At 39.4% G+C, this 23600-nt stretch overlaps 1 protein-coding gene across 4 annotated transcripts in view; it reads left to right on the forward strand.

Annotated features, from left to right (window-relative positions):
• Positions 1-23600, forward strand: part of kiaa1549la (KIAA1549-like a) — a 104159-nt gene that overhangs the window by 45322 nt on the left and 35237 nt on the right. For 3 of the 4 annotated variants that reach the window (XR_006404239.1, XR_006404238.1, XM_044357217.1), the window contains exons 5-12: positions 2855-3077; positions 5635-5768; positions 6717-6885; positions 15647-15706; positions 16620-16780; positions 19344-19515; positions 21574-21734; positions 23279-23314. Coding sequence is in view for 2 of the 4 variants with exons in the window: in XM_044357217.1 (XP_044213152.1) it covers positions 2855-3077; positions 5635-5768; positions 6717-6885; positions 15647-15706; positions 16620-16780; positions 19344-19515; positions 21574-21734; positions 23279-23314 (1116 nt within the window). In the remaining 2 variants the exon portion in view is untranslated. The remainder of the gene's footprint in view (positions 1-2854; positions 3078-5634; positions 5769-6716; positions 6886-15646; positions 15707-16619; positions 16781-19343; positions 19516-21573; positions 21735-23278; positions 23315-23600) is intronic. The other variant, XM_044357218.1, reaches the window with a different exon arrangement.

The raw sequence follows: 23600 nt of genomic DNA on the forward strand, positions 1-23600 counted from the left end.
TTTAAGTCGATTGATTTTCTGCCAACCTGTCTGTTGGTCTGCCTGTCGTGCCTGCCTGTCTGTCTGTCTGTCCACCTGCCTCTCTTCATCTCGCTGTCTGTCTGTCTTCAGTCTTCATCTGCCTGCTTTTTCTATTTTTATCCAGTTGTTTGTGAGCCTGCACTGGGAGTGACTCAGTGTCTCTAAGCTCCAGTCCACTTTCATCTACCCCTGCCACACACACACACACACACACACACACACACAAACACACACACACACAAGCACACACACTGCTCAGTTCCCTCTCCATCAGATAACGTGGACTATTATTTGGCAATGTGGATCAGTCTGTTGAGAGACAGCAGCGGCAAAAACAAGGTATAAAATTGGGCAGAGCTTAAAAGCTATGATATGTCGACAGTGTTTTGAGGGATTGTTGATAGACAAATATTGGCTGCAGCAGGACAGGGTTTGTCAAACAGCATGAAATTAGCATGCATCAGCATTTAATGTGTTGCATCATTGAACAAAACATTTAACCATAATTGCTTGCAAAATTGGCCATTTTTGCTGCTATAAAATGTTGCCAAGGAGAAAGAATTGACAACAGAGGGGAATGTAAGGTCTGGTTGGCCTTATTAGACACAATGTTTTTCAAGTAAGCAGACAAAAGTGGAATAAGTCAACCTTGCAGCTTCTCCAGAGTGTATGAGGAATTCAAAATGGGTTAATGCTTTATTGTAAGCATTTATAGGCAGTATATAAACAATTAATACTTTATTTATAACTCATTATAATGTAGCTGTTATCAGATGAAAACACATTTTAAGTGTTTATTAATTTATTTCTCAACAATTTCCTCTCCTCCTGTGAAGAATTCATGACTGGTAAAATTTGTTTGAAAGTTTAAGAACACAAAAGAGTTGTAATCATACACACGGGTAACAAATTAGAGGAAAAACCGGTACAGGTCTCAATGCGTGGCCCCTACACAGAGGGGATCTGGTGGCTCTGTTATGCTGTGGGAACACCATTGAAGAATGTGTTCCTCAGCCTTGGCATTGATTCTACAGTCTCTGAACTCTTCTGGAGGGATGATTCTTCAAAAAGATATTCCCTCATTTGGTGTTTTGATGATGGTGGTGGAGAGTCTGTCTAACACGTCGGTCCAAAATCTGCCATAGGTGTTCAGCTGGTTTGAGATCTAGTGACGGTGAAGGTCATAGCATATGATTCACATCATTTTCATACTCATCAAACCATTCAATGACCCCTCGTGCCCTGTGAATTGGGGCATTATCATCCTGGAAGAGACCACTCCCATCAGGATAGAAATGTTTCATCATAGGATAAAGGTGATCACTCAGAACAACTTTGTATTGATTTGCAGTGACCCTTTCCTCTAAGGAGACAAGTGGACCCAAACCATGCCAGCAAAATGCCCCCCAAAGCATAACAGAGCCACCAGATCCCCTCACTGTAGGGGTCAAGCATTTTAGACCTGTGCTGGTTTTTCTTATAATTTGTCACCCGTCTGTATATATAATCATCTATCTCCATACTGTATATCCTCATACATCATATATAATCTTCTTAATAGTTGTTTTAAATGCATTTGGAGTTGAAGTTACTTACAAAGACATCAATAAGCACTTGAAAAGGTTCCCTATATCTGCTTACAGCTACATTACATTGTGTTGTAAACCATTTATTCGTTGTCTCACTATGGAAAACACCACATTTTTGATGGTTGGAGGATTGCATCATAGGACTGAGCTCATTTTCAGTGATATATGAAATGAAGTACTTCAGTTTCTAAAGGGCCACCCTATGAGCTATTGGTGTAGGAGGACATGAGGACATGAAATCCTTTGCAGTCAGGAATATGGCAGCAGCATATAAAAACTAAAGGAAAGAGCTCGAATTTAATTCCATGCTCATTCCATTTGAGTAAAAACATAAAATGAAAGATTTCCTAATGAAATGCAAAACCCAAAGGTGGGCTGTTGGAATAAAAGAATGTGTCCCTGAATGTAATTAAAACCAAAGGGCTGCTTGAGAAACTGGGGCTAAAGCTTTGGCAAGTGCTGGCAATGGGAAGTGGCTCGAATAAAGGTGGCAGCTATGTGTAATTTTAAAATCAGGGCGAGTGTTGTTTGATTTTTTTTTTTCGCAGAGGAGAGGAGAAGAGAGGATGAGGAGAGAGGAAACAGCCACAGCTGCTCAGTGTGGTTAAAGGTAGAGGGTAGAGGAAGGTGGGCGGAGTATAGTTCCAGAAATATAAGCTTTGACTCACCACCAATTGTTGTCTGTATGTGTTTTTCCAGGACACAGTTAGTCAGATTTATGACTGTTGAAGGCTAAAGCTAAAATATGCCCTTGAGGCAGATTTGGCTTAAAAAAAAAAAAAAAAAAAAAAAAAAAGAAGCAAGGATTATAAATATTCACAGTCTGATGCATTTGTATTCTAAACCCATAGCTCACTGCCTGAGTCCAGACCTTTGAATCCTCCTACTCCACCGAGTTGACTGATTCAGGAAATGTAATGAGTGTTACCTTTCTGTTATGAGCGTAACGAGTTGACATTTTCTGTCTGATATCAGGCAACATAGCTCAAGTACAACATGCTGTAGAAAAGGATGCTGTGCACCTCATATCCAGTAGAATGAATCAGTAGCACTGATTTCTTCTCATATATTCTTTGTCTGGTTCTTTGCAGCGTATGTGCTTTGAAATAAGAACACAAATCCTCTAGATATACAAACATCACCATGTTTTTAGGATATATGTGCACAGCTTTTGTTGAAATAAATGTAGTGAAAAAAGCTCACATCTTGAATTCTTCCCCTCTCTGTGTCTCTCTCCGTCACAGGTGGAGCGTGATGACTGCGGCCCCAACAACGTGACGCTGGGTTACTACGTGGCCAGCAGTAAAACTGTCTACATCTCCTCCTTGGTGGTTGAGGCGCTGAATGTTTACGGTTTTGACAAGCTGTTGTCGGACATCAGGCAGCACACCCCATTGGTTAAGGCAGTTCTGGTTCCCGTGGCAACCTGGGTGCCCTCTCCAAGTATTCACCTGCAGCTGAAAACAGGTGATGAAACCTGATGGAAAATAAGATAAATCAACCTTAACATAAAAGAATATAACAACAACAACAAACAGAATCATTATTACAGTCAGATGATGTTAATACTAGAGGTGAAATGTAAGAGGATAAAGAATAGCAGAGGTAAGAGATATGCAGAGAGGAGGAAGAAGAGAATATGAGCAGAGGGAGAGCGAAGAGATAGAAAATGCAATGAGAGAACAGGGAATGGGACACAGGGGAAGAGTAGAGCAGAGACAAAATTAGAAAATTCTGATTACATGTCTGCTCTCCTTTACTCTTCTCTGATACCCTAAATCCCATACAAACTCCCATGATTGCAGAGTAAAGGCAAATTGGTCCATTCATTTAGTCAGCCTCTTAAGCCTCTTAAAAAACACATTTCTGCATGCACACACACACACACACAGACACACACACACACACACATATCTACATCAAGTCTTCTGGGAACAACGGGAGGAAAATTGTTGCAATTAACACATTGTTATTTAAAAGATAAATATGCAGATTGCATTTTTTAACTAAGAATTTTTAGTTTGTAAAATCATGTTTCTCAGATTCGATTCAGTTCACTAAACAGAATTTATGTAGGATTTATGTAGCTTAGAATGTAGATATTTTACATAATATAATTTCTTAAAGCTGCACTAATCAATATTTTTATATTGACAATGGGTTTAATGCCTACGTGTTATATGAAAGAGGTTGTTGGTAGAGAGTTATCCCTCAGCTCTACAGATTGTTTTTTGTGTCTTCATTGTTTTGGTTTAACAGCCTGCAACTTCACTGTTTTGTCTCAGTCTCACTACTGCAGCAGGAAGCTGTTTTCAACACAAAAAACTCTCACTGTTCACCACCTGCCCACCACCAAACAGCAGACATATGCTGGGGAAGATAGTGGAGCATTTAGCAGCTAGAGACCCAGATTATTTTCTCAGGAGGAGGTAGAGAACAACACAGAACTTAAAGCAGAGTGAATATTGGACGTGTCTATTGTTTTTCCAACGTAGTTTAGATGAAACCTAGCCCACTTCCGTATGATGAAAGCCTAGACGGAATGACGGCTGCGTTCCCATGGAAACCACACTCATGCACAAATGCATAGTATTACAGTCATGTTTCTTACAGGGAACAACATACAAAAACAAACTCATAAGTTATTGCCGTCACATCAGGATACACAGCAGATGTGGTAGAGATTGTCATCTATTCCTATAAAAGGTACAAGATGGGTGCATAGTTCATGTGAATAGTTTAAACCCATCCAGCTGGTCTCTATCAAAAACAATGACTTTGACAGCATTGGAAAACCTGTAATTCATGAGTGTTAAAACTGACACGTACGTCCCTTCAGTTGCTGTCAGGCCAATAAATTAACATTATTAAAGGTCTTTGAACTGACTGCATTCCACAGTTAGGAAATAGCACAATATAATAAAGCTAATTCCTGTCTCATTTGTGGTGACAATATGCCCCCAATGTTGTAGTAACAGCTTGTTCTGATGCCCAGTTAATTATGTTTAAATCATTCTGATGATGTTTTAGTTTATAGAGAAATATCAGTTATTGTAAGATCTTTTTTTTCAAACCTTAAAAAAAACACTTATTACCACTGAGTGATGGAGAAATTGGAAATGTTAAAATCCTACACATAGTAGCAGGGGAACAGTAAAGTTCTGGGCTGTGTCCATAATACATTGAACTATGATACATGGCCAGATGACGTATTTCATTGTTTTTAGTGTAATGTATACTGTAGTAAAGACTCTTTCCATGTTGGGGTGAACTGTATGTGAAGTGAACACTTGAGGCAGGAAAAAAAAATCCATTTCTATCTTGTTTAGCCCATAAACCATTAATTCAGTGTATACCAATTTACCAGCCACAGCATAATTTGCATAAGATTACCAACTGGGTCAACACTGTTTGTGCCTGCAATGTGTTGCAGACTATGAGACCAGTGAGGGATATAGAGTCTTAATGCCTGTTTTTGGGAGATGGAGCCTGCACTCATAAGCACCACAGCGTTTGAATTTAGGTCAGAATATTGTTCCACCTCTCCTATCCCTGTCCATTTAAAGGTTTTAAAAAGAATGGAGAAAGGAAAGACAAGAGTGCATCGAGAGAATGGAGGGTAACTGTCTGCGGCAAAAGGACTGCGACAACATTAATAACATCTTCCATAATCTGCTGATGGACTCAATATTGTTTACCCTGTTCCTCCCCAGTGCAGAGCTGAATGACGCTGACAGACAACAACTCTTTTTAGTTGTTCTCATTCTAGATAGCGGCGATAATCCTCTTTATCTCTCTCTCTCCGCTTAGGACAACATCTATCTAGAGCGCTACTTTCATTAATACCATAACCACAGTCCCAGATGCAGATTCCATATTCAGCTTGATTAAATAGATTATCTCTAAATAATTTCCCTCTTTTGCTTCAGTTTGTATTTCTGCAGCAGATAGCTTGTACATGCATTTCCATTAAACTTTTTCTAAATCTAATTTCCTGTCTGCCCCTCTCCCCCCCCTCTCCCAGTGTTGAGGTTTGTTGGCCCGACAGACAACATCTACTCATGCAGTTTTGTCCAGATGTTGGAGCAGAGGCTGGAGAACGCCTTTGACGAGGCTCAGGACAAAGTGCTGGAAACCTACAACAGGCTCACCGTGGAGGTAATGCATGACTTCATGGAGGCTATTTTAAGAGCGAAATCCAGACAGCCAATTATGTCATATTTACATGTAGTAAGCTAATCAGGCTAACGTGAACACTCAAGCTCTAGTTGAAATTCTGGACACTTAGAACAGCACAAGTTTTTACATGATGGCTACATTACGGCCACATTGTTGTTTTACTGCAAATTAACACATAAAACACAGAAAATTGCTCCGTAATTTTTCAATAAAAGGTCATAAAGTCAAGACAGTTTTGGTAGCAATTTACACTTACAGGAGGGAGTGACTACAGAGGCACATAATGGTTTATTTCTGGAGACACAATCAAAGCTCGTTCCTCTACGGTGCTGTTTTATGCTTAAACAGTTTCAGTTCTCTTTGCTCCTCTTGTTCTCCGCTTCTTCCTCTCTTTCTCATTTTCTATCACTTTCTCTCTGGCTGTCAAGGTACTCTCATGACTGCAGGATATACATGCACACGCCATCATAATCATAAAGTAGGTCTCAGCAAGCAGAGGCAGATATAGGGTCGATTCATAATTTATGCTCTGAAATATTTATATTCATGGAGGAATGTGATGGGAATTCCTCGTATCTTGTATCGTCATCCACTTTACTACGGTGACTCAGTCACATTATTTTCAGAGCACCACACAGGTCCTATTATATTTGGAAAAAAACATTGTTCATTCAAAGTGTCATACTGTGTCTGGGGCTCTGTTATGCATTCTTCATGGGCATCTTAGACATTTGGTATAATACCAATAGATATTTCTGTATGAATGCCTGAATTATACATGTGCCCACTGCTGCCTGTTTTTGTGTGTGCTATGAGTAAAGAATTTTAAAATAATTCTTGTATTGCCCCTGTGGGGCACATAGTAACCTAGTAAATGGTTTATTCAAATAAAATATTGAATTGATGTGTTTGTGTGTTTATTGTCAGATCCAGAGTGTGTCCCAGGAGCCGGGCTCTCCGTCAGTCTCTCTGGTGTATGTGGTGAAGAACCAGGACGCGGTTCTTAATGGGACGATCTCTAGCGGCCTCCTCAACCAGCTGACTGCTGAGCTGGTGGGCTACTTCCTGTTCTACCCGCCCCTGGTCATCGCTGAGCGTACGTAACCCCACGATGAACCCTAGATGCTGAGTTTCAAGTCAGACATGTGCACATGTGCCACATAGATCTAATTCATGATCAGTTTATTTGACTGTGACCTCAGCTCAATGGTTGGTCATCATTTCTTCATCTCTTCAGGAGAGTGCGCTCATGTTTAGCTGGTGTAGCTAATTAATGATTTCTGATTAAACAGCATGCTGCACAAATAGAAGCTTACACTACAAACTGAGTTGATTAAAAGATAAAAGACTATACAACAATATACACATTAATATATAAATATATAAACATCACTTTATCAAAGGTATCCATATAAACACAAACATGAGAATTACTTCACCCAACATGTCAAATACATCAGAGTAATGTTTACTTTGTTTTAGATGCTGCTACATAAAGAACCCCACCTCCACCCCAGCATCCAGGTGCTCAGTACATGTATAAAAGCTAATTGTTATGGTGGATACCAGTGTTCTACTTTATTCTATGTTGAATCCAAACAGGTCTGATGATCACAGAGTTTTTCATATTAAAAAAGATATATTCATATGCAAATCAGCAAGTGAGGTCATCAGGCAACTTGTCCGGATATTTGGAGCAGCCAGCAGCCACATGAGTTGGCACCACAGCCTGTGGACATTTCATTCCTCACTCATGGCTCACTTCTGTGCAAGCACAGAAACAAAGAGTTGCTTTGCTCCTTTGGCAACACATAAAGACGTGGCTAGCATTGTCTAACCCACAATTAATGGTTTCTACCCAACAAATTAGAATTCAGTGAGGGTGCTCAGTACTCTTTCACTTGATGTACCTCCAGGTCATCTTCTCAGAGGCACAGCAAGACAGTTATGATAAATTTCTAATCATTCACAGAGGGCTGTAAGTGAAAATAAATTCAGCAATTATCTGTGAATGGAGCACATGGTTCTGACAGTTGAACATTTAATGCAATTATGTAATTTGTTTAGTTAAATAAACAGCCTAACACATCAACTTTTAAGTGCCAGAGCTCATTTCCATAACACTGTCAAATCCAACATTATTTATGGCTGTCATTTTAAGTTTCATACAAACTGACATTTCACAGCACTGAAGCACATCGCAGATCCGGATCTGTCGACATTCTACTGACTTGACATCATGTTGTCCTAATGGGTGTTACTTAAAACTCACTCTGACAAACCAGAAAGATGCTCTCTCTATTAAAGTCGTGTTCATTTATAGTTAAAAAGTTGACTTTTTAGACATCGAAATCCTTGTTAGAATTTTCATCATCTATTTAACTTCAAAGTATTAGCTTCCTTTCTTACTTTCTTCCTCCTTTTTGTTGCACCTTTCGCATGATTTTTTTCTGAGGTAAAGACAGCACTAATAATCGACTTAGACGTGCTGATGTACGTCTCGCATTAAAATATCATTACAGCAAAAAACCCTGAATCCACTAAGTTTGCCAGGAAAGTCTGAGGGAGCCATATTTTTATAACTAGCTTGAGTGTTACCCTGAGGCTGTGAAGGTTGACTTGAAAACACAAAATCAGGGATAGAGACTGTGCCCACATCCCATCTCCATGTGTTTTTATGAGCAGTAAAAAGAGAGGAATACGTGTTCAGAGCTGTGCTTGAATCCTAAAAAAAGATTTTTGCACTCAAGGCTTTATTTCAGTCTTGAAAGGCTCACCAGACAAGGGTTGGAGGTAGGAAAGAAGGTGGCCAGCAGTGAAGGATTTAAATATTGACATGGGGGGAACAAAGATATTTTGAGTTGAAAGGGGGGGGGGGGTACAACATGACCTCGTCCAACCTAGTGAGTCTTGGTTTGAGTTTTCACAGTGATGAGGCAACTGCTGCTGTTTGTTTTCTTCACTGCACAGAACTGGACATTAAGAAGAGTCCAGTCTCTTCATGCTAATTTTATAGTCATTACATAACAGTTGTTGTCCTGCTCGTTCTCTTTAACAGTGTGCTTCTGGGCTGAGACAGACTTACATAGCATATGTAGGGTGCCTTCTTCAACACTGACTGCTGAGAACCATTGAGTCCACTGCAGGGCAATGCATGATTCATGACTTAGCGTATGTTTGACCTGCTTCTCGAAGGGGGTATTCAGAATTACTCTATATTGTGCAAGCAAAGACGACTGTCAGATTATACATTATACTATGATCTCAAGAAATGTCTGGTTTCAACCCTGTCTCCTACAAAATATGTATATCCAACTCATTTGTTTTCCAAATGTGTTTTGGAGTTGCCTGGATTAACACCACTGGCTATACATTTATTTCAATACAGGGTGTGTGGCATCCTATTACTGCATACTTATATGGAAGAGGTCAAGATGGATAGTTGGGCAAATAAAGAATGCACTCATCCAGAGTGTTGTTAGGTTTAGGGTGGTAAAAAACCTGAAAAAGTGTGACCCATCTTGTGCTTCAAGACAGCATTGACTTTCTCATGAGGGGAGGACTCTGTAGGAAAACACATCTAATACATTGACAGTAAAGGTTTTGCAGAGACGGTTAAAGGATAACAGTTTGACATTTTACAAAATACACTTCTTTACTTTCTTTCCAAGAGTTACATCTCACGTCTCAGACATAGTGAAATTGCAGTTAGAGTGTCTTTAGCTTCTGCTACATGACATGGAACATATGGACAGGGCATAGTTAAGAGAGGGATTTAAATCAAATCCTTCATATATCACTGGATCACTCAAAAGTGAACATGGCTTGGCAATACAAAGTTACAAAGCTATACAGAGCTGTAGTGTACCTCCACCTCCCTCACTTACATTGTCAGATCAGAAGACAGAGGAGGAGAGGACAGACACCTCCTAATACATCACTCTGCTAGCTACTACGACCGACAGTCTAGTGCAGTTTTATATGATATGCAGGGTTAGCTAGTCACCATTTGATTGGATACATTTATGAATATGCACCCGAGTTCAAGATGAGTTATATTTTTCCTTTTTTACAGAAAGAGAAAAAAAGATACAAAATACTCAAAAGTGTTTTTTAACATATATTTTGCATTTAACAAGAGATAACTAAACAATTAACAATGGAACACAGGATTTGTTGTAGAATGTATTCTGAATTACGCTGTGTCTTTAAGTATGGAGCAAGAGCTAGGAGAGCTAGGAGACAAAAAGACTGCAAGCAGGGAGAAACAGCTAGCATGGTTGTTTATGAATTTGAAAACAATCCTCCTATTATCACCGCTAAAGCTCACTGCACAATGTACCTCGTTCATTTAATCCGTACACAAATAGTAATATAAAAGTAATTTGTGATTTAGGGGGAGTTACATTCTGTAACCATTTCTCAGCTGGGTGCAGTGAATTCCTGAAGTGTTGTCGTCATAGTGAGGTCACATGGCAACCACTGGAGACACTGCATTGAAGTGCTGGCGAACAGATAAACCGTTGCCCATGAAGAAACAGTGACAACACCTAACTCCTTCTAATTTTTGAAGTTTGGACAGGGCCAGACTAGCTGTTCCCCCATACTTTTAGTCTTAACGCTAAGCCAAGCCAAGCCAAGCCGATAGCCTCTCATTTTTAGCTCTACACTTAACACTCAGACATGACAGTGGTATTGATCTTCTCATCTAACTCTCAGAGAGAAATACATTGAGATTCCCAAAATGTCGACCTATTCCTTTAATATACATACAATTATATAACATTTTCTTATGTTGATAAAAACTATAACCCTGACAGCATTACAAAACATATAGGTTAATGCAAATTAAATGTTACAAGTTCAACAAAACAAAAGAGGTATGACATTGTATTAAATGCATACTTTTCATAATGCAAAATTTGGAATGTTTACAGGACTAAACTAACGTGGTGTTCAGTTACCTACGGTAGGTGTAGGCCAAATTAGATCCGTTCAGAGCAATCTTGTTATCTTTATTGTTTTCACTATCTGCCCCATGAGCAATAATTCTGTGATATGACATCTAATTTTGGCCAATTCACACCCCCACACCAGCAAACAGTGATTGATGCAGCAGTACACTTGGACACTGTGTTTGTTTTGACTCCAATTATTAAAAGACATTGCAGACATAAATGAAAGACCATAGTCCTCATAGATGAACCACAAGAGCTCTGTTTGTATTGCACTCCAGTCTCTAATGCCATCTGTGAGATTTTAAAAGGGCAAACAGCTGTACAACTCCTATCATCTGAATCATGCCATAGGCAGTCTGTTGTCCATGCCCCTTGAATGAGCTAATTTTAGCCTGGTGAGATTAGATTAGTATCTATTTGTGTGTGCTCTCAACACCCAAAGGGCTGAAACATCACACTTCACATAGTTACATCTAAACCCACTCGGCATCACCACGGAAACCCTGTCTGTTCCCTTAAAAACAACTTTTTTTACTTATCACAGAAGGATGAGGGGATGTTTATGGAATCATATAAAATGATAAAATGAATTAATGTCCTGTCAGTGATCGGGGTTAATTGCCCCGACATGTACTTGTACAGACACACTGACTGTGGTTATACTGAGAGCACAGATGGATGATCAATTCTCATGTGATCAAAGCGGTCTGAATATTGACCTTCAGTGGTTGTTTACATGTAGATGGGTCAATGTGGGCAGCTGCATGCATGTCTACAACATGTAAACATTTAACTGGAGAGTACACTGTGCCAGAATGAGCAGGAGATTCAGTCATGATCTGTACTTTGGAGGATAAACAGTATGTCCCCACTCAGCTATACAGCAGATTCAAATGTATACACTGCTAAGAAGGCAATACATAATGTTTTATTTCAGGATGGTGCATTTTTTGTTTGCTACTTGCAAATTTCTGTGGCTTAGACAATATTTGTCTGGCTTAAAAAATCATAACTCAAAGCTCACACACTAGCTTTCTCTGGAAAAAAGCCACAGTGAACCTTCATTTAAGTTCATTTTTGGTTGGATATATTTATTGGTTTTCATATTTTTCCACAATAAATAAGGACATAAAAAGTGAAACAAAACAGAAAACATTAAGAGATAAATTGTGTATAGTTAATTAGTTCATCATAGTGGCATACATAAACTAAATTTATTTCACTTCACCAGAAAGTACGGGGTTGGAAAGATGTCTTGGTTTCCAGTTAGTGTATAAAAAATCTTCATATTTTTAGGAATGTCTATAAGTGGCCTTTTGCAGCATACAACAGCTTGTCCATGGTCTGGCAACTTGAGTGGCTCTTCAGCCATTGACTAGCAGTTGGTGCTTTCAGCTTTCACTGATCTTTCACACTCAATATTTTTCTTAATTTTAGAGGGTCATTTTTTTGCACTGTTCATATGATCATTTTTTATTTATATTTGTTTTATGGCAAGATTATTTGGAGTTAAGTGGCTATTGCTGTGATATTTTGAAACTGTCCATGGTATCAGTTGTCAATCAAGAATCTGATGTCTTTCTTTGCTGATGATATTTGAGTCTTATTGCCTGTTGAGCCAAACTCTGGAAGCTTTCAGTGGCCTTGCCAAAGAAATAGGTCTTATTCTTTTTATTCCAAACAATCTGCTGCTGAGAATACAAAAGGCATCACTTCAGACATCACTTACTTTTAATGGACAAGACCAAGACTGGTGGTTAAGGAAAGAAAATATAAGGCTCTCACAAGCTGGATGCAGTTCAGATCAATCATGGAGAGAATAAAAAGTCATTTTATTATTAGAATGGGGCAGGAGCCTATTCTTTGTCTTTTCTTTTTTGAGGGGAATTATGCAACTTCATTTTCCAGCTGGTGTGTGGATGAAAATCATATTTGTTTCCCCTGAGCTGCTCCTCTTGAAACAGATTCTGTAAAGGGCACTGAATGAGTCTGAACCCTAACACTTCAGTGCAGTTCATCTTAAATGCTAAATGTGAACTTGTTTAAATTGGAGAAACACTAAGTGAATGTAAATGTGCTCGTGTACAAACACTTGAGGGAGGCAGCAGCAGACAGGCAGACAGTCAGAGAGCTGAGTAGAAACACTGCAGCGCCATTGACTTGAGTTAAACACAACTCTCGGCAGACAGCCAACTCGGAGGAGTTAGGTGGAGACAGATGGTGAAACAGGCAGATGGGAAATAAGGAGAGATAGGTTGACGGATGAATAGGACACAGAAAGAGGCTGATGGACTGAAGGAGTGATGATGAGTAGATAGAGACAGAAGGAGACAGTCAGTTGGACGGAAAGGAGCAGGCGTTTTAGGAGAAGAATAGGCTGACAGGTAAACAGGTAGGGAATGAGGTAGGCACAGAGGCACGCAGGCAGAAAGAAAGGGTGAGAGGTGGTGTAGATGGATAGAGGAAGTAGACAGTGAGAGGTAGGAAGGTAAAGGGTGATAATGAAACCTGACAAGGAGTGTTTAATCGGATTTTATCATCCGTGCCGGGGGCCAGAGCTAAAATTCTCCTCCTCTGCAGATCTGTCACTGCGCCACACAAACATACTGCTGTCACATTCATAGTGCTCTAATGGATCCCTAAAAAGCTTTAAATCATATTGATCAAATGTAAACTTGTCTCAAAGAGAACATTTTTTTTTAGAACATTATTAAAGTTCTCCTCCACTCAAAAATGTGTTTTTCTTCTTGTTCCCTCAGTTGGATGTTCAACCTATACTGTGCAGAATGATGTATGTGCAGAGTTTGACACTTGAAGGCTGTTTTCACATTTATCTGCCGAAGGAGGAAAGTCTGTCTGTGCTCACCTTGAATCTGAGTTGAAGATGTGAACCTACAGTATGAGCATGATTTGTGACATCACAACTAGTTTAGAGCCAATCATGGTCCAGTGTGTAATATAACCAAGTGTGATGTGGAAACTTGAAGCCTCCAGTGGACAAGCACTGAGAATGGACTTTCAGTGAAGCAGGAGTCATCCTGCATCCAACAATTAAACTTTTGAAATAAAAAATGTTTGCATATTCACAGATTCTGGATTTTTCAATGAGGAGAAGGAGGGTATGCCATTTTAAGGATTATAATGAGATAATTCAACTTATTTGTGGAGACACAAATTATTATTCAAAGCAGAGCATTTTTATAAATCTTCAAACATATCTGGAGGGGATCTTTAAGGGTTTTTCCAATTAGGTTTCATGCTGATGCTATCAAACAAGTATGGGTAATGGTAGTGACAGATTTTTAATGTTTCTCAATGTCTTTGCACATCCTTAAACATGTAATGTCCTTTTGCAGTTTATTTAGTAATAATTGTTTCAGAACCTCTAGATATGTTCAGGTGGAAATAAGTACTGCTAACTGGTTGTAAGGGGTAATGTTTAATGTTAGCAATAGACTGCTACATACTTAACACTATTATCATAATGTCACAGGCTTGAAACTCAGTGCATAAAAAATGTTGTGTTACTTTAGAGTTACTTTATCATTGATTGGTAGTTCAGTTAAATACAAACATATATTTATAAAGCCTGCAGGTTTTCTTGTGCTTTCACCTGTTGGTGGGAGGCTTCCATTTCTTGAAGTTACTAATTGGATGCCAAACAGTGTTGCATTGCATTGTTATTTTTTTGGAAATTTAAACCCTGAAGACAAAAAAACTATCATGGTAGGCAGGTGCCATGTTTACCATATTTAACATATATCTCACAGCTGAATAAAAATACAAATACAGATTAAAAGAAAATGTGTGTCAAACTATAGTCAAGCTGCCTTTCTAATTTCCGTTTGATCATTTCAGGGAGAGCTAGCATTAACCAGTGGATGCAGCTGTTCTATTGTAAACTTTCAACTAATATCATTCAGACTAGTCCTGTTAGGAAAGTTTTTTCAGTTCAAGTACAAGGCAGGCAGAATAAAATTCCATATTTTGCAGCATGTCAAAGCATGTTTTCAAGTTCAAGTTTGAGGAGCTTTTTGAGCTGCCATTCTGTGACCCTCCTTTACGGTCCTCAATCTGGTTCTGTAGTAGAGACATCAGGAGACACGTTCAACTTGTTTTCACTCAAACAGGAATTAATTTCCTCTGTGACAGCAAAACATGTTATGCAAGCTGCCAGAATCTCCTCTAAGTTGCTGGACTTCCCAAACACCTATAGAGCTGATTAACTCTAAAAGACACACTAGAACCAGTCATGCTAGCCTACCAACATCAAGGCTACAAACAACTCATAATGCTCACTTTGTAGGAACAGTAGAGGCCAGTACTCTCTCCATTTACAGAAAACATCTTCTGTTGTGAACATAAAAATGCGTAGACCTTAAATATAACACAATGCCTTTTTTTAATGTATTTCCAAAAAAATAATTGGGCCAATAGAGGATTTTAGCAAAGGAACACTAGTTGTTTTTTGGGTTTCTGAGTGTTTAATACTGCCGTTTGTAGTCTGCAGCATGCACTGGATTTGAACTTGGAGGCAACAGGGTACATACACAATACACAGATAGCTGGAGGTGGGGGTTCAGTAGGGGCCTAGCAGCACATTTCTGCCCTGTGGCACCCTAACAGGAGCCATGATGTTACCAAGATCAATGTAAGCTTTCAAGATGTGCCCTCAAACTTTTATATAGAGATTAGAAAAAGGGTTATGGGGTAAATATTTTTAGAAAACTGGGTAAAAATGTGCAAAAAGGTGAGTAATACATAGCAAGTATCATTAATAGCTGGTCTGGTTTTACAAATCCAATTTCAGGTGTGGTTTTAAAAGTCTTACTGTAAATTAGGCTTTCTAAAAACTGCAGATATTCAGCTTTAACTTTCTGTCTCTCCCTCTCTTTCCAGCCCTTGAATACCATAATCTCAACACGTCGATGGCAACCAAGAACTATTGGGTGATAACAGGTAAATTGCTCTTCACACTCTCTCTCAAACACACACATACACACACAGGCAAAAGTGCTACTGGGTGATCAGCGGTAATCAAGAGCCGCATCGATCGGACAAAACAGCAGTTAGTTAAATGCCCTGGCACTCGCTGTTGCACAATTCAGCAGAATCGTATTTGCTCTCTACATTTTCCTTTCCTCCTTTGCTCCCTCCCTCCCTGTCTTAACACCCCCTCCCCCACTCGCTCGCTCGCCCCCTCCCTCGCCTGCTCGCTTGCGCTCTCTGTGCTCAGAGTGTCTTTAGCTGCTCTGTTCCTGGGAAAACCTATTGATGTATAATTCAGAGCTTCCTGACTGGGGCAGAGGGGGAGATCACTTCACATCACATCACGGCCGGGTGTGAATGATGCTGAAGTGTGTGTGTGTGTGTGTGTGTGCAGTCTGTCCACTGCTCTATCTCATTTATTGCCTCTAGTAAGAGACACACTCAGGAGCAAGATTGATGCAAGCAAACACCTCTGTGTGTGTGTGTGTGTGTGTGTGTGTGTGTGGTGTGCAGACCGATACATGGTTGTATTTGTTTCTGTGTGTGTGAAATAGAGACAGACAGTGTTTGATCTGTGTGTCACTTCAGCTGCAATATTAGTTTCTGGATGAGCAGCTTTTAAATGGAAGAGACGATTATCCAGTCCTATCTAATGTCCCACTCATCCTCTGTCTCTTGTTTCTCTTTCCCTTTCTCCTCCCTTGTTCTTCTCAACATTAATACTGTCCTTTTCTCCCCTGCTCCTTCTTGACACTCTCCTACCTTTCATTCATCCCATCCTCTCACCCGTTTTCTTTTTCTCCTCTTTCTCCCCTTTTTGCCTGCCTGAACACCTCTTTATCCCCTAAATAATTCCTCTGCCCTCTCGTGTCTCTCCACACAGTGATCCAGGATGTGGAAAGCTCTTCCCTGGAGGCCAACTATCAGAGCTTTGCCAGCCTGATGGAGCAGCGGCTGGCTGAGCTATTCCTGGTGGCCGGCAGGCAGGGCTCTCGGACTGCACGTTCCCGGCGGGCCACCACTGTGGGTGGCTACACTGTACAGGTAGGTGGAGACAGATTTTTTTGTGTCACTGTGAGTATTCCTGATGATAGTAGTGGTCTTGTACGATGGTGTTTATTCTGTGTTTATTTAGTACTTACAGTTTTTAAAGAAACAGTTTCCATTTTTTTGAGTGAGGACATATTTGCAAACTGAATCATTTTAGATAGTTTTCAGTTCTTATATGAGTTAGTTTAAGATGTATATTAAGATGTGCTCTTTAAGATTCTACAGCTTTGCTGTGAGGCTATACTTGAGATAAATGCCCACATCAGCATCCTAACATGTTCACAATGATGATGCTAGCATGTTGATGCTCATCAGGTATAATGTTTAGCATGTTCATTGATTTGAGCATTGATTTGCTAATTAATGCTAAATACAAAGTACAACTGAGGTTGATGGGAATGTCATGAGTTAGGTGATGTTAGAAGTCAGGCAATCAAAGTTATTACAATTAATCCTCTGGGTCCATGAAGATGTGTACCAAATTCCATAGCAATCCATCCAATAGCTGTTGAGATATTTCAACAAAGAACTAAAAAGCTCATGGTGGCTCTAGAGGAAATATCAGGGGTTCACCAAAGTCAATAGGACTCATCGTCTATGGACACTGAATGTCTGTGTAAAATTTCATGGCAACCCATTTAAAAGTTGTCAAGTGGTGGACCTACTGACTGACACAATAATATTGCCATCCCTAGAGCCATTAAAGTCATTAGACTTTAAGTTTACAATTAAGATAAGGTTTCACTTAGAGCAGCTTGGTTACTATTCGTTTCAGTACAGAAAATCAACTTACTTGAGACTTGAAAACATACTTCAGGTAGTCCATCACAGTGAACAATTAATGAACTGCATGTTTTTAATTTCCCTTTTCAAAATGTTACTCAACTTGAACAGTAAAGTTTTCTTGACTTAGCAGAGGTAAAGGTACTAAAAGAAAGAAAACCTGCCTCCAGAAAGTGCAGAAATAAGTAACTCACACTGTCAAAGACATTAGTTAACTATACCAATAGTTTTAAGCATGGAAGTATGGAGGGACAGGATTGACTAGAGAGGTGGTTGATTGGCATTTCCCAGAACAAGGAACTTTAACAACAGAATACAGTAATAATAATAAATAATAATAATACATTTAATTTGTGCCACACTTTTCATTCATAGTGAAACTCAAAGTGCTACAGTATTAATAACATAGAACACACAATATAAAGAAAATACTAATAAGAGTTAAGATGAAAAATCCTTCCTGAATAGAAAAGTTTTTATGCCTTTTTTAAAAGAGACTAGTATACAGTATGAAGTAAGGGTTTCAGTCATAATAAGACGGATCAGTCAAGGGAATCTATTGAACTTCAGTCTCTGCCAGTGGGATTTCAGCCTGCTGGTGTGAATATCAGCATCACCAGGGACAGCTACAGAATCAGCACCCTGGACAGCGCCAGTGACAGTTATGAGCCAGGGACTCTCCTTGCTGATGCCTTCAAGAATCCTCCGACATCTGAAGAGACTGCAGAGGAGTAGTACATTCATGAATTATGTTTGATTAATTCACACGACCGCTAAGTCCAAAGTGTCAGATGTTGCATTGTCTTTGAATGCACCAACAAGGACAGTTCTCAAAACAGTCCTTTCTTTGCCACACAACAATAGCAATCCTTTCAACGTAACCAGTAATCAAATACATTGATAATGATTGTAGGGAATTCAACTAGAGGTGATCAATTACATAAAGAAACAAATCTTGGGAAATCTGGCTTTCTTTCTGAAAATGAGATGAGGAGATTGATACCTCATGTCTGTGTGTTAAGTGTGGAGCTGCTCACTCTAAGTAAATAGGCAAATTTCCCAAAATGTTCTTGAATTGAAGGTTGTTATAAGTATATTGTTTTGTACATGTCACTTCCCCGCCCAGTGTTCCATATTGTGCCAATTAAGACAACGATTGACTCCTCCTGGACTTTATGCCTCACGCACCCTCAAGGTTTTATGGGAAGCCACAGATGACCAGTTTTATGGCTGGAAAGATGGAGGAGGGAGAGGCTCAGAGAGAGAAGACAGAGAGAGGGGGTGTAGTCAGGGGAGAAATCATCCAGCCATTTAATAACACACATCCCTTCTTTTTATGACAAAATCAAATTACCAGATTTGATTAAACCGTGTGATGTGTTCGTCAAATTAGAAAAAAAGGTGTTTGATGTATGATGAAAGGAAACTGAGATTTGAAGTGACTCACTTATCCTCGAGTGTCTTCCCAAAGTGTAGTTATCTTGCAGCAAATGGCTCAGTGCGATCAAAGTAACAGAGCCGATTCTGCATTTTGATTGGGCCACTGTAGATACAGCAGGGATTTTGAAACTGTCATTGAGGGGAGAAAAAGGACTTTGCATTAAATCTGGCCATAGATGATATGTATCTTAAAAATAAACCATCCTTAAAACATTATTTAGACGGAATGACTCCAGAATGGAAATGTATTTGTATGTATTCCAATCAAAAGTCATATAAACACTTTTTTTTACAAAATGTAAACATACTGGACACTATATATCTCTTCTCCCAGATGGTGAGCATACGTCGACTGCCTGGTCCCAAGAAACCAGCAGAGATGACTTACTACGCCCAGCTGAACGGAGCACCTATCACTGGAACCACCGCTGCCAAGACCCTCAGCAGTCTGGACTCCCAGACCATGGCTCTGACCCTGGGCTACTTCGTACAAGTGCAGGCTGAGCGTAAGCTGGTTATCTTACTGTACCATTGTCATAGTTAACATGATTACACATTATTCATGTGAGGGACCAAGCAAGTCAGGCACAAGAGACAATGCAAATTAAGGTTTTATTTGCTCGAATATCCATGTCCAGGAGAAACAAACCACTTGAATGTGAACACATTCAACAGGACAAAGTAATGCAGTTCTTCCTGGCCTCCTATATACTGATGTCTTATTCAGAAACTGAGCTACCAATGAGCAAACTGAGCACACTCATGACTGACAAAGAAACAAAAGGAGAAGCGTTTTTCCCATCTGGCCAGACAATGAACACACAAGAGGGAGACAGTGGCAGATTCAGTTTAGTATACTAAAACAAAAGGATTAACATTAGTTGTAGTCAGTTTCTCATTTTAATCCAAAATATTATGAATAATATTACATCATATTGCATAACACACATTACGTACTGATGAGGTGAACAACTAGAGCACCTATAGCATGTAGGTAAGTCAATGCCTGGGCTCACACTTGATGGAATTCTGTAAATGATATATATGACAGCATATTATTCTAGTGTGTTGTCAAAGAAAATACACTTGTCTCTTTTGTTTACACTGGAAATTCGTAGTTGAAGGTGCTACATGAAGCATTGATAAACATCAGAATATTATCGTCAGTGTAACCAATTTAACCCCAATCACAAGAAAACTTAAATCTTATTTATTTATATTTATTATTCTAATGTTTCTGAATGAATGCATAATTTCTTGATGTTAAATTGTAAAGTTTAACTACTACAGAGATAATTAGCATAAAAATAAGAGCAGTGCAGTATGTGGACTTTTTTCTGTTTTGCATATTTGCACAGATGATCTTTTCATATACTATATGATGATATGTATTTAGATGATACATAGATATTATAGATTCACAGTCGACTCACAGACCTCAGTTCTCATTCAACAGCCGTTTTAGAGATGCCACACAGCTTAAAACATTGGCATTTTAACTGCTCCTCAGAGTTTATCTGCTGAACTCAAGCGTAACAGTTCTGGCTCACTGTGACATTCTGTAGCATTTGGGTTTTCCATAAATTTACATAATGCACTATGTATCCAATAAAGCTTTAGAATCTCAAGGCAAATTCTAAGTAATAAACTTATAATCAAAGATTGCAACAGATTTTTGCTTCATTACTGATATCTGATGTTAAGTTCAGAAGATTGTAGCTAGAAAATATTTCTGTTAAATGGCATTCAGAGAACGTTTGCAGCAGGATGTTCACACTGTAGCTGCTGGAGAGGACAAAGTGTTCCCTCTTACTTATTTTCTCCCTCACATTTCCTCAGAATCTATAATTAACAAACTGGAGAGATACCAACAACCATCAGTGCCCCTTCACAGCTCCTCCTAACAGTGCCCAGGTTGGGAACTGAACACAGTGGTCTTATAAAATTCATTGTATTTACCTTAACAGGCTCAGTACAAACAAAATGCATTAGTCCTTAAAATGAAAACACATTCCTCAGGCACATTGGTCTGTGACAGAGCAGCTAAAAAAGAAAAAGTTATTGGGAAAATATTCAAAACTTAAGATTTAAAAAAGTTTTTCATGTTGTACACTAAAGCATAGTTCTGGATCTTGATTTCAGGTCTATAAAGTTATTTTCTTTTATTACGTTTTCTTCTGTTTTGCAATATTTCAGAATTTTTTTAATGAGGCTAGAGGTGCTAATAGGCAGAGCCAGACTAGCTATATCCCTGTTTTCAGTCTTTATGTTAAGCTAGGCTTGCCGCTTGCTGGCTCAAGCTCAATACTCAGAACAAGACATAAGAGAACAGACATGAGAGGGGTGTTGACCATCTCATCTAAATCTCAGTGAGAAAGCGTATTCCCCAAAATAACAAACTACTCTTTGAGGTGTGTACAAGAGGTGAAAAGTGTAATTGTGTGTTTTTTCTGCTTATCTTATGTGTGCTGTCTGATCAATGAAGGGTCGCTCAGTGGCTGAACTGCTCAGGAATGATTGAATGCAATATCAGATGCTAACAAATTATCCTTGCATGTGTGTAGCTGTGGTAAAGACGCCGCCCAGCAACCTGTGGATCATGGCTGTTCTGACGCCTCTCTTCTTGCTGCTGGTGGTGATCGTCATGGTGGCCTTCATCCTGTGTAAGAGGAACAGGGTCATCTTCAAAACCGGTGCCTTCCGGACCTTCAAAACACGCTCCAAGGTAAGACTGTCACACTTGGTCAGTCAGTCAGCTTTGTCTCTAACCTGCCTTTTCCGAACATCTACCCTTTTTCTTTCTTCTTCTTCTTTCTTCTTCTTCTATTAAAACCTAAAACCTCACTCTGGGGGTGTTAAGTCTCACCCCGTCGTTTTAGCATGTCCCAGAAACTTATTCTACTGTGAAAATGTTGATCTAAGATCACATGAGCTGAATCTAATCTGAATATGTGACACATCACACAGCAAACTGATTGTGTTAAGTTGTTCCTTCAGGTCAGAAAAATTGAAGCCCATCTGTGCGGGCCTCACTCATCTGTTTTCTCGCTGCCCAATAGCCCGTGGTCATTGCTAATCATGCATGCAGCAAAGACTAATCGGCCGAGAGGAAATGAGCAGGGCTCAGTGTACTGGAAGTGAACCTTAGGGTAATGTTGGCCCTTTCACATAACAGCGTTCACTCCAACTCATTTGAGGTTAAATAAAAATCGATTATTTCAAACGAGCATGTGTGTAGTAGATTCCTACCAGCTGGTTTGAACAGGTCAGTTTGTTCTCCTGGACACAGGACAGTACATGACGCCCGAACAACAGCTGCTTGTGTCACTGTTGTCAGTGAAGTGGTAAACAAGCTATAAGCTGGCCACGCTCATGTTTTCTGAAGAGGCTCTTAAAGAAGCTCAGCTTTGTTCACAACACCATAATCTTGAAGTATTTTTCACATTTGATATCATGATTAGATTCCCACTCTAGTGAGATTTCTTGTCACTGGCTGCACACGCATTGATAACTCGGCTATTGGCCGCACTCTGGTTAAGGTCAAGCTTTTCACACAAACTTTTAATGAACTTCCAGAGGAATCTCCCTAATGCTATGAATAAATCAATACACAGAATATTTCTATCCGCAGATCAAAGAGGATTTACAGCTTTGACCATCAGTAAAAGATTCCTTCTTCAACAGAGCAGTAGTAAAAAACATATCTGCAATGTTTCTGGTGCCCCTGACAAAATGTCCTGACTAAATGAGTCATTAAACTTACCAGGCTGACATCAAAATGTACTGAAAATGCTGTGCAGTTCTTTATAAGAAAACCAAAAGTGAAGCAGTAAGATGGTAATAACTGGTTTTATAGTCCTGGTTTTAAACCAGCTTTTAAAATTTGATAAAATCCAAAATAACTGACTGGGAAAACAATTATCAATAAAAAATATAGTCTTGTCCTTTAAAAGCTGTCTGATTGTATGACTGCTTGTGTTTCCTGCACAGTCTAATGTGTTTTTAGGGATGTTGCTACAATCCCTGATAGAATTTGGTGAGAACAATGTTATTAATTTGGATGGGAATGATTGCCAACACTACACAAAATAGACCCAAGTCGTTCCTTTATTTCTCTAATCTAGTCTTTTTTAATTAAATGCCTTATTTCTATTCTATTCTATTCTATTCTATTCTATTCTATTCTATTCTATTCTATTCTATTCTATTCTATTCTATTCTATATTAACCCCTCCCTGACCTTGTCCCTCTGACTCTCTCTCTGTTTAGACCTCATATCGAAGGGAGGGCAGTTACCACCACCAGGTATTCACTAAGAAACAGGTGTGGTGGAAGACTGACTGAGTGACTGAGTGAATGTATTTATGAATGAATGAGTTACTGGTTTGTTTGCTGATTTTGACTGACAGAGCCGATCAGCTCGTGTCCAACTGCCTTGTTGGCTGCTTATTGCTGTATGTGCTGCCTGTCGTTGTTGCTGGGTAAATTCTTGCATGTGGCTACTGTGCTGTGGACATGACTTATTCCACCATCCTCATTGGCATTGGGAGATCAATAGGAGGTGGGAGGGGGGGGGGGGGGCAGGGAGGAA

The sequence above is a fragment of the Thunnus albacares genome, chromosome 7, assembly GCF_914725855.1.
Source record: "Thunnus albacares chromosome 7, fThuAlb1.1, whole genome shotgun sequence".
In the NCBI taxonomy this organism is placed as follows: Eukaryota; Metazoa; Chordata; class Actinopteri; order Scombriformes; family Scombridae; genus Thunnus; species Thunnus albacares.